At 40.9% G+C, this 15,622-nt stretch overlaps 1 protein-coding gene across 1 annotated transcript in view; it reads left to right on the forward strand.

Moving 5' to 3' along the window:
- The window catches only part of RELN (reelin), a gene marked incomplete at its 5' end in the record, with an annotated part of 413,261 nt that overhangs the window by 241,776 nt on the left and 155,863 nt on the right, over positions 1 to 15,622 (forward strand). Inside the window, one exon of the mRNA XM_080936108.1 lies at positions 9,617 to 9,768. Within this exon, the coding sequence (XP_080792234.1) occupies positions 9,617 to 9,768 (152 nt within the window). The remainder of the gene's footprint in view (positions 1 to 9,616; positions 9,769 to 15,622) is intronic.

Raw genomic sequence — 15,622 nt, forward strand, 5'->3', positions numbered from 1 at the left:
TGAACATGAGCCTGGGATCTGAGAAGCAGGGGAAGGGGAAAGCTACAGATTGAAATGCGCATCGAATAAGACACATCCTAAGCAGCACCCCAGCTCTGTTCCACGTATGGGTCCCGGGTTGGCGTGTAGTTCCAAGTCACAGCTGTAGAGATTGCTGAGCGACTTCAAACCCAGGCTCCCACCTCCAGGAAGCAACAGCAAATGTGGCCATCTGGAAATGAACTTCAGAGCAGTGAGTGACAGTCCTCACTTACGGTACCTAACCTATCTGGCAACTGGCATTTTCACACTGACAACTCAAATCTAGCTAGTAGTTTCAACAAATGATCTAGGATATCCGAATATAATTTTTTTAAAGTCAACTCTAAATAAAAGCATTCATCTAAAGAACCAAAGCTGAGTAAATGAAATATCAGGATGAATGGGTACAAAGACCATTTCAGAAGCATATCTGTTATCCTCAGAAGCATGAGGGACCATACGGCATTTGTGAAGCCAGAACAGCTTTATAAGGAAAAAAATTAGAGGTGAGAAAAACAAAACAAAAAAAATATGATGGTTGAAACAAATGTACTGTATTTCCCTCAACTATAAATAGGTGCCTAGTTCAAAAACAAATTAGTAAACTGGATATTTTAATCTCAAGCTCTTTATCACATATAACACCAAAAAAAAAAAATGTAGAGGGCCAGGGAAATAGCTCAGTTGATAAAGCGCTTGTCAAACATGCATGAAGACCTGAGGTCCCCCCCGCCCAAAGCTCATGTTTAAAAACCAGGCCTGGTGGCACACACTTGTGATCCCAGTGTTGGAAGGGAAAGGTTGAAAGCAGGACAGTCCCTGGAGCTTGCTAATGAGTCACCCTAGACCAGTCAGCTAGCTTCAGGTCTCAGTGAAAGACCTAGTCTCATAAAACCAAAGAGGATGGCTCGCAAGGAGCAGTACTCAAGTTTGACCCAGCTCACACATATGCACGTGCACACACGGGTACCTGAGGACATGTGTGAACACACAGGCATACACACATGGCAGAGGCAAATGTTATATATAAAGGAAAAGTGCTCTTTTTAGACTTAAAACGGTATGCAGAACACAGTTTAACAACATGACTGTTTATCAAAACAACAGTTTTCTCCTCCCACACAGGCCTATGGTTTCCCTAACCTCGGATTTAAACCATGTACCAAGCATAGATTCCTTTATATGCAGCAGACCTTAAATCTACACAAAAGAGGTGTTGGTTATCCTCACCGTGTTGGCACTTGTACATCAGTGTGGTGATATGGCATTATAACATTCAGGGCCAAGTACTGGATCAGCTCTCGATATCCCAACTATAAAGTCGAGCCAGCAAGGAGAGAGTTTCTCAGTCACGTGGAGACAGATTTCTCTATGAATTACAACCAAAGCATGTGGTGTCATCCGTCGTGATTGCACCGTCTAGTAATCAACCCCGAGAGACTGAAATACAAGGTGTGGAGACAGTTGAACAGATTAAAATACGTCTTACAGACAAGATTCCGATGACCAGTTACATGCTGTTCCAGAGCACTGTTCCCTCCTGCTCTGTTCTTCACTTGGTCTACATCTGAATATTACTTTCACAACAATAGACATGCTTTAGATTTAAAAAACAACAACAACACTAAGTTTAAAATGGCTAAAAAAAAAAAAAAAAATGTGCTAAAATTGAATAGAAACTCTACAATGTAAGAGACCCACCGAGAGATAAAACACAGCTTTTCTTTCTGCTAAACATCTCTTCACACATGACTGTTTTAGTAATAACTCATTACATATCATATTAGCCATGATGGTTAGTCTAGTAACTCTAGAAAAAAAACAATGAAGTAAAAATAAAACGTTCGTCGTAGTTTAAAAAAAAATCTTTTGAATTATATTTTATCTTCTTTTACAACACACAGAATGGCATGAGTCTTACAGTCCGAGAGAGTGAAGCTAATTTACTGAGACTCAGTTAGTAAATTGCACTAAGCAGTCTCGAGTCTAGGCTGTGTTATTGTTGTGTAATGTTGAGAAAACAGCGAGTCTTCTACCCATAAAGAAACCAGCATTCCATATCAGGATTATTCCGGACCGGTATGCTTAAAACATGGGGCATGTAATAAAACCTGGAATAAAATTAAATGTGAGCAAACATGGAAAAGTAGTCAAGAGGAGAATCTCTGGATGCAGGGCATGCTGGGAAGCCTCCAGGTGGGGCTCCTCACTTACTCCCAACCCCCACTCCCACCCCTCCACCCCAAAACCTCCCACCCCGTGACTGAAGGACATGGAGGGGGAGAACCCATAACCACAGTGAAGGGGAGAAAGCACACACCTTGCTAGACTTCAGAGGACCCCTACTGGAGATAAAGCTCATGAATATAAATGAAGGTAAGGGTCTCCACCAGGGCCACATACCTTATTAAATGTCAGAGGCTGGATCCCACACGGGCCTTACCAACGAAATGAACTTTTTCAATCTCTCAAAATTTATATGAGGTTTAAAAAGCATATAGATTTGGTAAATACAGACTCAGCCAGCCTTTGTTCTGTGTCCTAGAGCACGCCTAACATTTCTATCTGTAGGTGGTTTAATCTGTCCTGAAAAGTAAGGCAAATTTTCATACATAATATGAAATGGTCCATTTCTTTAGCATTCTGTATGCAGTGTTGGTAGAGAAACATCTGATTGACATATTAAACTGCTCTTTGCCAGCCTATAATGAAATCGTTTGAATTTTTTATTCTGAGTTTAAAACCAGCTGGTATTTCTTCTTTTCCTTTGCTTTTCTCTGAAATTTTATTTGCTGAAGCAGATATGTGAGGTCAAAATTCACAGTCCCCTGTGGATTCCCATTCCTTGCTGTTAAACCCTTGGCAAATGCTCTTCAGAGATTTTCCTGTTCACATACTGAAAGGCCTCATGGGAACCACATTCTCTCTGTTAACATCTCAAATCAACTTGTACAAAACATAGTGACACATGATAAGAGTCTCTTTCAATTGGTAATCATATTAAACATTTCAAAAAATATCATATATCAGCTCTTAACCAACCCCTGCTGTAGATGAGGAACACTGTAACAAACGTTCTTGTGCATTTATTTAAGTATTTATGGATGATGAATTCCTAAAATATAAAAGGATCTTTATGAATACTTACACAAATATGTGCATTGTGTAATTTCAGTTGACAGATTTCCCTCCAGAAACTCTATTGTTCTAGAAATTCCCTAGGTGTGAACTGATTAAAAAACAATCATAACAAAGCATCCTAGGAGTCTATAAGGTCATTAACGGTCCAGCTAAGGAACCTCTTCAGACTGTTTTTGCTTCCTGGACCATGTGCCTTTGTGTCACACAAAAGATAGTCTTATTTTAAAGCTATAAATTAAATATTATTGTGACCTTGGTATTTCAGAAGAACAAAGTTGTCTTAGGGCGTTTTATTGATTGGAAACTTGTTTTCTTTCCTTCAACATCATCTCTCTCTATTTGTAATAAATAATAGATACGGATGTATTTATAATAAATAAGATAGGGCTTTTTATTTTATAATTAGTCATAAAGGGGTAAAGATAATTGGTATGTGGTAGAGAGCTCACCCCTAGGCAGATGTTCCTTCAGATGCAGTTCACTGCATTTCCTCAGGGAAAGCCATTTACAGCCCAGAGGATCAGTACTTTTGTCAGAGAAGCTCCCTGTGCCATCCGAGAAACTGCTAAAATGGTACAGCTCCTCAGGTAGCCGTTGCTGGGGTCTCGTAGATTTTGTTATAATTTCGTTCCATCTAATTATTTCAATGGGAGAAGGTCAGAGCTGTGTCATTTCTTAATGAGAAATGAGTACAGTTTGGGGAGCACCTATGTGGAGACCAAGTGCAGGGAACTGGACAATTTCTCCCTGAAGGCTTAGGTAGCTGACACTGCCCCACGGGCCTCCATGAGCGTTCTGCTTTCTAGAACTTTAGAAACTCTGGTTGGTACAAACTCTTGAAAGAATGCACCTGTGCTCGACAGTCTCCTGCTGAATATTTAACAAATGTAGATAATTTATTCAAAGCAATAAGACTTTTATAAGAGGTGTAATTCATTAAACGTGAGAAAAGCGTGACTTCCTTCATCTTTCTATTCAAAGTTGATGGAACTGCCTGTGCCATCTGATTTTAAATATTTGGGTATCAAAATAGATTAATTTCACTTTTGCTATCTTACAGCTAACTGCTTTAGTAAGAGAAATAAAAACAAGTTTAGAGTAAATTAGGGAAGTTGGGCTTAAAATAGAAATTGAGAGACCATATACAATCTGAATTATAGCATTGTCTGTGGTCAACCTTGTAAAAATAACTGATGTAGATGACCCTAGAAATGTAATTAATTTACAACAGTTAGCTAATAGAAAGTAGCCACTGAACACTTCTCCCACAATAATAGGTTCTTTCCGTCTACGACAGTCCCATCCTTTTCAATTAAAAATACTCTAAAGCACACCGTATATCTAAACAGAGTTATCATCTGCATCATTTATAACTTAAACTTGCTGTGTGGATCGGCAGGCTGAGTGGTTTAATTGGGATAAATGGAGCACGTAACAGGCCAATGAAGCAGCGTGGAGTCTTCGTGTTTTCATCACGTGAGGCTCCTGCTGAATTTACAAGCGAACCATTACCATGAGGAGCTTTCTCGAAAAGTTACTTGTGCAGTGTGGATGATTGACATAATCTGTTAGCACATGCAGGGGGGGAAGGGAGAGGAGGGAGGGAGGGAGAGAGGGAGGGAGGGAGGGAGGGAGGGAGGGAAGGAGGGAGGGAGGGAAGGAGGGAGGGAGACAGGCAGGCTAAGATTTAAGTCTGTTGTAAAATTGAATGGGTCCAACAAGATGACTCAGCATCACTTGATGCATAGACTGACAACCTGAGTTTAATCCCCAGAGAGCCCACATACTCTGTCTTTTTGGACCTCCACACATGTGTGCCATGACATGCATGTGCACACAGTCAGTAAATAAGCCTGCAGGAATCATCCTGGCATGGCTTAAAGCACAAACTTCATTTTATAACAAAACCAACAGTCTCAGGCAAACTGCCTAACACGTGCACCCCACTTCTCCATTTTTGACATGTTATTATGTGAATAATAAAGGGCCAAAATTAAGTAGTAGAGAAATGAGTATCTAAATACCAATGAATATTTAAAATCATCCACAAAGTTAGGAGATTAAGATTCTCATAAAATAAACCCTAAAGTCCCTAAAGTCACATGTACGATTACACATAATTTTCTGTTGTTGCTTTATTTTTGATACGAGTCTCACTACGTAGCCAAGGCCAACTTAGAATACACTATGTAGCCCAGACTGGCTTCCTGCTCATAGTCCTCTGGCCTTTGGCTCTCAGGTTCTGGTATTACAAGCATGTGCTACTTTGGCAAATGATGCTATGCACCTTTAATTCAGCTATTACTTTCAGAGTAGTCAGTGTGTGGTGCTGCAGGTGTATGGTGTGTCTGTTTGATGAGAAACCATTTCTCTGGTTTGCTTTGCTTTGGTATTTGCTTTGGAAGCAGAAGGTATCAGTCAAGGACACCCGAGGAACACTGAGAAAGGGATAAAGGTAGATGTTCTTTCTCACAGAGTTGCTTCCACATTTTATCTGAGATGGTTATCATGTGATTTACATCTATGGATTTCCAACATTTTGTTTCCCTTATAAAATGTAATGAAACTGGTGCTCCTCTGTGGAGAGATGAGCATGCAGCTTCAATACATTGCTTAGATATGGTTTTCAACATCTCAAAGGTGTTGATGGGCGAAGGTATGGTTGATAACCATGACAATTCTCTGGAAGGCAACTTGGCATACCTTAAGAGAGCTGTTAATGTTCAACAACTAGTGGGTTTTTGCCTTGTGATTTACAAAATTGCCTACATTTATAACTAGAATATATATTAATTTTAATATATTATATAGTAATACATTATTTTATATTGATTAATCACTACATTGTTATATGTAATAATTTGTATATTTTAATATGTAGTGTTTATAGGTAATTAATGTGTTATATAATGTAGAATAACATATAATTAATAGGTAATATATAATAACCTAGTTATAATATAATTTAGCTTTGACAGAGAGAGACATAGATGACTAAATGGTATTTTTCTCATTTGGGGACAGACTCGTTAATGGTGCTGGAACAGCTTGTTATCTATATATGAAATGAAAAGTTGGATCTCAGCTTTTATTCCTCACCTTCAAATGAATTTCAAATAAATTAAATTTATGTAAATGCGAGAAGTAAAATTTTAAACTTTAAACAGAAAGTGTGAGGGAATATCTCTGTAACCTTGGGGCAAGGATTTATTAAATAGAGTGAACAATGCAAGCCTAAAGAAAAGATGACTTCTACCGTTAAGACTTTTTCACATGAGCCTCTGTGCAGTGTGTGTGCACGGTCAAGTATGGGGACGTGTACACGTGGAGTGTGGAAGCCACATTGCTCTTTACTATTTCACTGGATCAGAGTTTCTTAGTGAAGCCAGAGATCTCAAGTTAGCAAAATGCATCTGGCCAGCTTACCGCTGGGAAGTCCTTGCTCCCCCTCCCAAGCACTAGAAGCACAGGTCGGCTTCCATGCCTGCCCCGCTTCTATGTGTGTACTGGGACCTCACGCATCTGAACTCTGCTCCATGCACACGCATGACAATTGCTTTCTTCCCAGACCCATTCATTAAAACTTTTAATACTCCAAAGACATAAGCAAACTGAAAGATAAAACACATGTACCCAAGAAAATTCCTGTCTGGAAGAAAATAGGTGGATTTCAGCTCACGCGGGAGTGAGACGAGACTGGGATGCGAACGGGCAACAGACCAGGGAGAGAAGCCACCCTGAGAACAGGAGAGGAGCCGGCCCGCCTGAGCATGAGTGATGTCCCCATCATTAGGAGTTATGGGGTTGCAAAAGTGAGAGAACATCTTCCCCGCTGCCAGGATAACGTTTAAAAGCTGACAAAAGTCAAATGAGGGGACAAGCTTGTGTGGAAACAGGAATCTTACGTCCTCCTAATGGCACGTAATGTTATCCAACAAGTCTGAAGATTGGTGAAGTATTACCCAATAATTCTACTTACAGATAGACACACACACACACACACACACACACACACACACACACACACGTACATCTTTTCTCAGCTGAAAGGCTTGTAAGGGCCCAGAACACATGTTATTATCAGAGTTGCTGCTTTTTCAAATAGTCTAAAGTGCCCAAAGGGTTAGAGCATTGCACATGCAAAAGAGCAAAAGTCAATGCACTAATACAATATATTCTGTTTAGGACTGCATCTCCTATCTCTCATAGACATAAGTAAAGAGGAGCTGCTAGGGCTCTCTGCCCAAGTGTATGGAACATTTAACACTGGACCTTCCATACAGCATCTCTTGTAATAACCAGACAAATGGAAATGGCCTAAATGTCAGCGACAGGTTTTTGGTCATTCTCCTAAAGTGTCTCTAGGCTTTTATTAGAGCCAAAACTATATTGTAAATTTTCTGCTTAAGAAACCTCTCAGATAGACTGGCAAGGAGGAGGAGGTCAAGGGAGAGGCATTTGGGATCAGAGAGGTACAGATACCCTATTAGCCCACTTAAAGAAGCCTGTGAATCTTGAAGACATGGACATAAAGTTCTCTCTCACCCAGAGCCAAGGTTGATGGAGAAGCTGATGCCCAGGTGGTCATACAGGGCTGGGTCTAAGTGGACAGATGGTTTAGTGGTGATCTTTTGTCTGAAAACTGGACCACCAGTCTTCAAGTTTTAAAGAGCTTGAAGTGGTCCTAAAATCAAAAACATTGTAGTCCCAGGCATTAAGATTAGATATGGGGAATTTGTGAATGAGAAAACATGTCACTACCATCACCACCCCTCAGAGCTTTCAGGGACTAAAACACCAACCAAGGAGTGCACATGGAGGGACCCATGGCTCCTGCCGCATATGTAGCAAAAATACATATGTCTGACATCAATAGGAGAAGAAGCCTTTGGTCCTGTGAAGGGTCGTTTCCCCAGTGTAGGGGAATGCCAGGGCGATGATGTAGGGGTGTGTGGTTTAGAGTGGGAGTCCCTTCATGGAAGCAAAGGGAGAGGGAAGGAGGATGGAAGAGAGGGAAAAGGGGATAACATTTGAAATGTAAATACATAAAATATCCAATAAAAAAGATTTTTAAAAAGAACATATCACTAATCTGAAGGATGAGAGAGGCCAAGATTAGGAGAGGGAAGAAAATAAAAATTCTCACATGATGAGGCAAAGACAAGACTATCAAAGGCAGAAGAAACTGAGGATGGACCCAGGCAAGGCACCAAGTTATGCTTCAAACATTTTTTTTTTTTTTTGGTATTTAATTATTTAATATCTCCATCATTATCAGGCTTCTGCTGTGTTTGGTACAGACAGAAAGAGACTTGGAACATCCACAGAGATGAGACCAGAAACGGTTTCTTGGGTCAGACCAATTAGGGTCTTATATTCTACACAAAGGAGTTTGAAATTTATCCAGACAGCAGTGGGGAGCCCCTGAATGTGCTTAAACAAACAGAAACACAATCACATTTTTCTATCTGGAAAAAAATCACCCTAAGTGTCTATGGAATAGGATTTGAAGTCACTTTTTCTGAACCCTGTCTTCCAGTGAACCATTCAGAAGTATTTTCTACTCTGCTCCAGCAATACTCTTGTGAAGATGTAGTGGCATCTGTGCTGTTAATTGTACCAGGGTTATACCCAGTTCTCAGCCTATTCTCCTGTGATTTATCAACCCCAAATCTAATAGTCCAACTACATGGTTTTAAATATGGTGCCTGTTCTTTATTGACCATCATTAACATAGGTGTATCTCAGTTTCCAAGTCAAAATCAGGATTTCCTTACTGTCTTACAGAGTTTCCATAGCATCACAATTAGGTTAGGATCCAGCACATGAACTGGCACTAAATAGAAATCAGCTGTTTTAATGCTCTCTATACATAAGCGCTTGCTGGCAAGACCAAGTTTAAATCTCAGCTTCTTTATGAAAATTTACTAGATTCTTTCTGGCTCTTAAGCTTTTCATTAGACTGTACATATATAATAATTACATATATACTATATCCTTAATATAGAGCCACCATAAAAGCACTTAACCATACTGACTTCCCTGGTTCGCACTTGCCTTGAGCTAATTTGACTCTTCAACTCAGTTATAAGTACTTTTAAGAACAAATATTTTATGTATGGGGAAGGGGGGTCAATTGGAGCAGAAAAAAGAGAGTAGATTTGCTCAATATGCATTATACCCTTGTATGATATTTTCAGGCCATTAAAATAAAGAATAAATACTTTCTTGTTCCTGGCTGTGGCTCTAGACACAAAAGAGACAAAGAAATACTCTGTTCCCTAAAGCTGATAGCAGTGGAAGTGTGGCTGAACAGCATGTTTATGGTTCTTTCTTTGCCTGAAGTCTGTGGTATCACATCTTTACTTCAGAATTATCCATCACTAAATTAAAAAAAAATTGTGTAAAGTTGGATTTGGTATTCTAACTCTTAGATTCTTTCTCCCTTTTGTAGATGGGACATCTTGGGAGCAGTAGTTGGCTCAGAATGTGGTACCATAGAATCAGGACTATCGCTGGTGTTCCTCAAGGATGGAGAGAGGAAGCTATGCACCCCCTACATGGATACAACTGGTTATGGCAACCTGAGGTTCTACTTCGTTATGGGTAGGTGCAGATCACTACCTTTTCCTATGTAAATAATATCGCTTATTATTTATTCTACAAAATGAAGATCACAGAAGTCAGAGCTGACCTGAAGAATAGACCTGTGGAATTCATCCTTCCTCAGGCTACCCTTGTTGACACCATCTTGTAGAGAAAGGCATCCTTGACATGCCATGACTAGGCCCAAAGACAGAATACCACAATTTCTTCCTCTTACCTCTCTTTCTTGCTCACTGTGGCAATGTTGCAGATAATAACAGTAGGGGGTGAATTGGAAGGAAAGTGGGGAGGATTAAGTGGGAAGGTTTGGAGGGAGGAAATGGAAGGAGGAAATGTTGTAATTATAATCGCAAATGTAAATGAAGGTTTGTGTTTTCTAAAATAAAATAATAGGAAAAAAGCAAAAATCAAGGTGACCCTTTTGCTCATAGCCTGTTACCTCAACTCTTATCCAGGTAAGTCATGCGTTTTCATGGGCATCTTGTTATGATCCGACTCTGCTGTTAGGAGAAGCAGAAGGGGAAATGGTTTATAGTATTCTATAGTGTTTTATAACACTCTCTGTTTTCCAGTCAGTCTTGAAAACACATAAAAGTGGTCATAAAGCATATTAAGTAATACATAGGTAAATCAAACATTTAAAGATGAGAAAGTATCTATAGATAAATAGAGACTTGAAGTCTGTGGCCTCCCAGATCTATTCAGTTAGTCAGCATGAGCACGTGGCATAGTCACTGACAGGATTCCTGTCACATGCCTTCCTTGTGGGATGGAAAAGTCACAAGCAGGACCTGGAGATGAAGCAGGAAATAAAGATTATCTCACCTTAGCAACATGGAAGTCAGGTCATCAGGACAGAACCTCCAGCCTGAGACTCAGAGAAATCGTCCACTGCCTGACTCGGCTTCTCAACAACTGTACAGCTCAGGGCTGCGTGAGGTGGGTCTCAAGACCGTCATGGTCCATGCGATGCATGGCAACAGCACACGACCCATGCGATGCTGCCAACAGCTCGCTGTTCAGAACTGAAGAGTACTAGGGCTAAAGTGATGTAACCATACAGTTCGGGGTGTCTGTACTTACTCTGAAGTAGTTTGTGCATTTAAACATCTAGACTTTGTTTCCTTGAAATGATACTCAAACCACCTCTCACTTTACTAAAAGTACTTTCTAGGAAGCGTGGGCAAAACACAAAATTGCAATAACCACTCTAGTGTGTTTTTCTAGCTTTATCTTCTTGATAAAATTTATTTGAAATTATAATTTCAATAGTAAATCAACCCATCCGCATACATCTATAAAAGATTAAATCACTATTGTATTGATTCCTTTATACAGAGATTATGTATGAAATATTAAGTCATCTTCAATTCTTTCTTTAATAAAATTGATTACTAACTAATGAATTAAAACAGTATTGACTATGTGGGAAGATTTATTTTAGCAATCCCAAAGTAATACACCCTCCTAGATAAAAGGAATTCTATTCACTAAAAAGTAAGCTATACATATTGAATATTGAGCCTGGGATAGGACACGAGGGTTAGTGCAGAGCAGAGCTGCCCCAGCCATGGAGTTGCTGATGAACGAGTTAACACATAAAAGCTCTTAAATGGACCTCCCAAGCTCATCCGACTGAGCTGTTACTGTTTGGAGTAGCTCAGACGAAGCCCCGTGACCACGAGTGACATTTAACCGTGTGTCAGGAGGAAGCAGCAAGCTTTTATGGCACAGCGTGCTGTCAGAGAGAGAGAGGGCTGAGGGGGCAGCAGAGGAAAGATAAGCGTGAGACTTCATAAACAATGTGGTACTGGACCAATCCTCAAAAGCCAGGGTTTCAGAGTAATCATTCTGAATAAAGGATATTAAAAAAATCAGAGTGTGTGATACATTTGGAGTCGGCAAATTTGTCCAAAGGATAAGATTACTAAAGAGGTTAGCGCTTTCTCCGGCTATCATGTCAAAGGAATGCCGCTGGGCCTATATTACCTGTTGTGTTGTGTTGTGTTGTTTTAATGAGATAACTCTACCAAGAGTGTGAAGAAAAGACTAAAATAATTAGGAACCAAAATACCTGAGTTAGGACCGTGGAGTCAGACTTCCAGCAGGTTAGAACCGAATGGTGCACAGCTTAGTTAAAATTGTTAGTGTTATAAGTTTACAGTGAATAATATTTTAAGCACTAATTTTAGAAAATTTTGATAAACACTTCCCTTTCCGTGCAGTGCATTTTGTCTGGCAGTCCTTTTCGGTGTCTGATGTGCTAGTTGGGGCACCAGGAGAATGAGCCGGTGCTAAGTGGTGGTGGGAAGGAGAGGACCAGATGGGACACCTGCAGAGACAGAGCCACCCAAGGCTGGTGCACAGCTGCCTGTGGGTCATGAAAACAAGACATGTTTCTCTTCTCCGTGCCTGAGGGACCAACACCATTCCCTACAGTGGCATGTTTTGTTTTTTTTTTTTTTTTAAGAGGAAGGTATGCGGAAGATTTGGCATCGGGCATGTTAAAGCTGGGGTTTCTAGAACACCACATGAAGATAGCGCTTCTGCTCACGGTTTAGAGCACCTTTGAAAACCATTCGGACACTGCTCCTTGATGAGAACAGGTGCTCAATAAATGAGCTGCTGAATAAAGTGAAGAGACTTCTAGCTGAATCTTGAAAGTTGGGATAATTTTCTCCAGAACCGCTGATAGCCAGCAACATGAAACACTTAGGGAAAATCTTTTCCCTGTGGAGGTAGAAGGGAAAAGGAACAAAGATGCAGAAGAATATAAAGCAGAGGAGAAAGGAAGCAGGTGGGGGAGAGAAAGGGCTTCCATGGGATAACAGGGTGATCTGATGCATAGGAAATGCCATGGAGGGTGAGGTCAGCCAGGATAAAGGCTGAGAAGCCAGGAATGGCCTTGAGAAGATGGCAGGTCCACCAAAGTGCATATAGAATTAACCAGAGAGATACATGCCTCGGAGTCAGGACCACTGCTTCCAGGATGTCATCAGAGATGTACAAAAATGGAGTCAAGATCTTGAGGGAGCAGCACTGATAGAAGGTAATTTTCGGATGAGATAAAACAGGGCAGGAGAGAGGACATTGAGATGGGTAGGATGAATTGAGCCTGGAGAGGAGAAAGCTGCACCCAGAGAAAAGATCCCAGAATATGGGAGCTTGGACGAGATTGCAAGCAATGTGAGAGGGGTTTAGGAGTGTATAGCCTCCCACGCAGTGTGGTGCTCCAGGAAACGAGAGGCGTTAGATCATATTTCTTCTCAGGCTGGTTTACGTGTGCTCAACCCTTGGTTCATGACAGTTCTCATGCCTAGCATTTGTGCTAACTTGTCCAACTTTCAGAATGCAGTTCAAACCCCGTTTCCCTTACTTATCTGTTCACATACTCAACAAACATTTTTGAGGACCAGTAAGTATCCAGTGCAGTGGTTTAGAGACAAACTTCAGTCAACAAGGCAAAAATAACCTAATGAATATCATTTTGTTTTACTCTCTGTTCATTGCTCCTTTGAAAACGTTTACTGATCATTTAGTTTGTTCTCAGCTCCTTTAGTTTATGTCATCTCTTTTCTCTGGGTTTCTACTGAGATGTATCAGCACAATGCAATTACCACTAACTGTCATTCTTTCGTAAGAGGAATCTCTCCTTATGCTATAATCTCTGTGGATGCTGGAAACCATGTGTGCTAATGTGCCAGTCTATGTGCTATGCTTTCTGCTATACATACACACATACCTATGATGAAGTTTGATAAGTAAACTATAAATCAAGCATAGTTAAAACGTAAGGAGAAGAATCCTTGATAAATGAAATATGGGTTGGGAAGCTGGCTTAGTGGAGAAGGAACTTGCCCTGAAAGCATGAGGGTTTGAGTTTGGATACCCAGCAGGCATGTAAAAAGCCAAGTGCAGCAGAGAGCTCCTATAATCTCAGCACCGGAGACAGATCCCTGGGGCTTGCTGACCAGCCAGTCTAGCTACACGGCAAACTCCAGATGTAGTCAGAGACACTGTCTCAACAACTAAGGTAAAGAGCAATAGACAGAGATGCACAGCACTGACTTCTGTCCTCTTGCTATAGGAATGGGAGTGTTATTGTGCACACATAGATACACACACACACACATACATGAAGTCACACGCAGTCATGCATGAACGAATGTATATATGCATCTTCATGCACACAGGCACACATGTACACATGTGCGTGTGCACACACTAATAAATAATTTATAATACCCAGCTGTTCTAAAAGTGGTGTCAGACGAATATTAGTAATTCTACGTCATGCCTGACTGTAGGTAACACAGTGTAAAGAAAAGCCGGGGATGGTGGACACCACTGTAAATGTCTTGGATTTTTTTTGGTTTTTGTTTTGTTGCCGTTGTTTGGTTTGGGACTTTTGTTTGTTTCTGTTTTCTCACTAAAATGTCAGTGTATATTTCCCTGCCTAGCCCAGTGCTAGGAAAATAGTTGAATTCAGCAAAACTACTTTCTTCCCACAAATAAGTGTCTATCAAGCTATATAAAACAGTATCTAAGGACTCAGAAACCGAGCGGCCAGACAGCTTCCGTTGAAATTCTTCTGCACTTTAATTGCAGTGCAAGCTGCCTCCCGAGTCCTTCTTTCTACCGAGTATCAGAGTAAACTAAGCAAGATTCCATGATTTCCGGTAGGACTGCTGTCACTGAGCTTCACAGGACGGACAGACTGCTCTCAGAGGAGCATTTCAGATGAACTCTGCCATCATCTTAATGCCTTGGCTCCTCTTGGACTTTCTTTCCCATTGCTTTCCGTGTGAGCATCCCCCATGTGTTTCTCTGAGCAGCAGCTGCTGGCTGTTCACTTTCTGTTCTTAAGAAGGTCCCAGGAACCAGCTAATGAGGTTCAGAGAATGGATCATTCAGGATCGTTCAGGCCTGTAGAGATGCTGCACTAAAGTCACACAATGGGACTTCTCCTGTTTTAGTCACTCCTTGATAATTTCTAAATATTACTCAGTGTTTGATGGACAGAATTTGTTTATTCACTAGTAGCTGAAGTACAACTTCGGTGTCTAAAGCTACGATATATGGTGCACTCCCTCAAACTGTTCAACTAACGTGGAGACAGATTTCCTACAACACGATTAGATGACTCGCTGGAATCCCATAGGCCCAGAGCTGCTCTCAGAACAAAGCAGAAGGACAAGGACACATGCTGAACCTTTTCTTCCCTGGGTTAGCTACTCTAGAAGCAAGCTCATTCCCAGAACTTACTGGTCCTCTGCCGTTTGTCTCACAGACACTGGCTTCTCTGTTAGCAAACCAATGTCCAGTGCTGCCCAAGTGTGCCAAACAGCGCAAAAAACGAACTTAGGTGGCTTGGGAGGATTTGCGCAGTATAAATCTAATAGGTCACTCCTGAAGCCAAACATGGGTGTCTAGTAAGGTGTTTGTCGGGCTTTTGAAAATAATTGCTCTTAGGAACATGAAAGAACGGTGTTTCATATATAAGGGCGCCTGTTTACCAGAATGGGTTTTGCCTTACTGTGGTGACCATAGTCAACTATCGGTATTTGTGGATTTAACCAATTTTCTCAAGGGCTCCAAAAGTGCGATCTTGGAGACACTGCAAAGGTTTATAGGCCAATCACAATTCTCATTAACAGACTGTGAAAACGCAATGGCTGAGCCTACGGGAACAGTCTTAGAGCATCAGATCAGACATTTCATGTTGTCATATCATGGGAGCAGTTCTAGACCTGAGGGCAGTACTGTGCCCATCTTCACTCACCCTGCCAAGTCAGGCCCAAAGCGTAGATTCATCTTCAAGAACCCATCTATAACTGCCTACTCTTAACTTTTT

Source organism: Micromys minutus, assembly GCF_963924665.1.
Source record: "Micromys minutus genome assembly, chromosome: 23".
Classification (NCBI taxonomy): Eukaryota; Metazoa; Chordata; class Mammalia; order Rodentia; family Muridae; genus Micromys; species Micromys minutus.